Raw genomic sequence first — 1,737 nt, 5'->3', positions numbered from 1 at the left:
TAATACAACAGCTTCAGCTCCAGGGGGACTCTGTCTTTCTAGTCCAGCTCCTGAGGAGCACCAGCATTACAAGACAGCAGACAGACGAGCTTTTTAGCACTCTCTGGTCTGGGGCAGGCTTCCTGTAGGACTCTACCTCTCCCGCCTTTGCAGGCTTTTCACCATGAAGAGACTGGTCCTGCCTAATTCTGCCCTATGTCAGCAGCTGCCAGAAACTGCAGTCGTGTCCCTCATCAAGTTCAGTGCTTTGTTCTGATTTTTCAGAGGGAAGGTGCATCCTATTAGGCCAGGATTTTCACTCCTAAGCTCAGTAGTACCCCCCAGTAGCCCCTCTTTAAGGTCAGTTACAGCAATAATACTTCTGAATCTACCCAGAACCTAACCTGAGCCCAAATACCTTGCCTTCACGTAACCCTGAGAAAGCTACAGGGAAGTAGTTAGGATGTGAACTAAAATCACAAGATTGTTCCTGCTATGACTCACTGCTTTCACTCCTCGCTGAAGATGCCTGTGTCCGCTTCAATTAACTCCCTACGGAAAAGAGCTGCACAAAGGCATCTTCAGCCTTAGCTCAGCATCCACATGAGGGACAGATGTGGAACAGTTACTGCACGCTGCTTCCCTGCGCAGCCGTGCCACGCACCCCCTGACCCTTGTCTCCCTGCAGCTGGAGGCTGCCGGCAGTGCCTGGGGTGTATGGTCAGCATGAGACCACCTGGACAGACAACCTTGAGGTTTCCCAGCAGATAGGGGAGTCCCTGTTCCTCACACCTGTTCTGCTCCTGCCTCCCCCTCATCTTTAGCAGGTATTTTGAGGCAGGTTCATTTTCGGGGGGGGGGGGGGGAAGCGACATATGGCAGCCTGGGCACAGAGGTGCTCAGCATCAGCAAAAGGAACAAGGACTGAAGAAGCATTCTAAGTACAGGGAGGGGAGATACATGGTTTGACAAGAGTAAGGCAATCTGTGCGCAGGCAAAGGCTATTAGCAGCTGCCTGCCTGCTCCTTTGGACAGCAAAATCATTCTAGACTGCCGGAGCGGCTTGTCCAGCCCGTCCCTGTGTCTGGATGCAATGTCACAGGCACAGAGCCTGTGTGCGGGCACCATTTCCTGTCCTGCCCGAGCCCTGAGGAATTACAGAATGTTAGAGGTTGGAAGGTGTGGGCAGTGAGGTACAAGGCGGTACAAGGCTTACTGCCAGGAGCAAAGGCGACCACTCTCCCTCCCCTCTCCTCTCTTTTTATCCCAGATGCTCCTTTCTCAGTTGCTGCCGCTGGAGCCTGAGTCCACGCTGGCCGAAGAAGACACAAAGGAGGGGTCCAGCTTTGGCCCTCAGTTGCTCTCTTCCACCCTCCCCTTCCTCCCGTCTGGGGCTAGAGCTGCCCGTCCCTCTCTCTGGCGCAAGACCCTCGCCGGTCGCAAGTGGGCACTGCCTGGAGATTGGGCCTGGAAGGCCGTGCCCAGGGGCTGCTTTGGGCTGAAACTGGACCGGATCGGGACCTTCAGTGGTTTGGGGTGTTAGCCTTGGAGGGGCTCCGAGGTGAGAGGGCCAGCAGTGAATGCCCGAACGAGTGCATAGGGAAGAAGCAAGGGGAGATTTGAGAGCACGCATGGCGGGGAGGACCAGGAGCAAAGGGATGGGGGCAGCGGGGCAGGCTGTCAGGCCACCACCTCCCTGCAGCCAGGGCAAAGGCTGGGACGTGGGACCCCTCGTGCTACTGGGGTTTTGCTGGGGGC

General features: G+C 56.1%; 1 protein-coding gene across 1 annotated transcript in view; it reads left to right on the top strand.

Moving 5' to 3' along the window:
- Positions 1-1,522, top strand: part of LOC104281112 (C-type natriuretic peptide 2-like) — a 1,759-nt gene extending 237 nt beyond the window's left edge. Inside the window, exon 2 of the mRNA XM_009878989.1 lies at positions 1,250-1,522. Within this exon, the coding sequence (XP_009877291.1) occupies positions 1,250-1,522 (273 nt within the window). The remainder of the gene's footprint in view (positions 1-1,249) is intronic.
- Positions 1,523-1,737: the final 215 nt, after the last annotated feature.

Source organism: Apaloderma vittatum, unplaced genomic scaffold, assembly GCF_000703405.1.
Source record: "Apaloderma vittatum isolate BGI_N311 unplaced genomic scaffold, ASM70340v1 scaffold20061, whole genome shotgun sequence".
In the NCBI taxonomy this organism is placed as follows: domain Eukaryota; kingdom Metazoa; phylum Chordata; class Aves; order Trogoniformes; family Trogonidae; genus Apaloderma; species Apaloderma vittatum.
The sequence above is the reverse complement of the archived record's forward strand: the minus strand, read 5'-3'. Positions and strand labels throughout refer to the sequence as shown.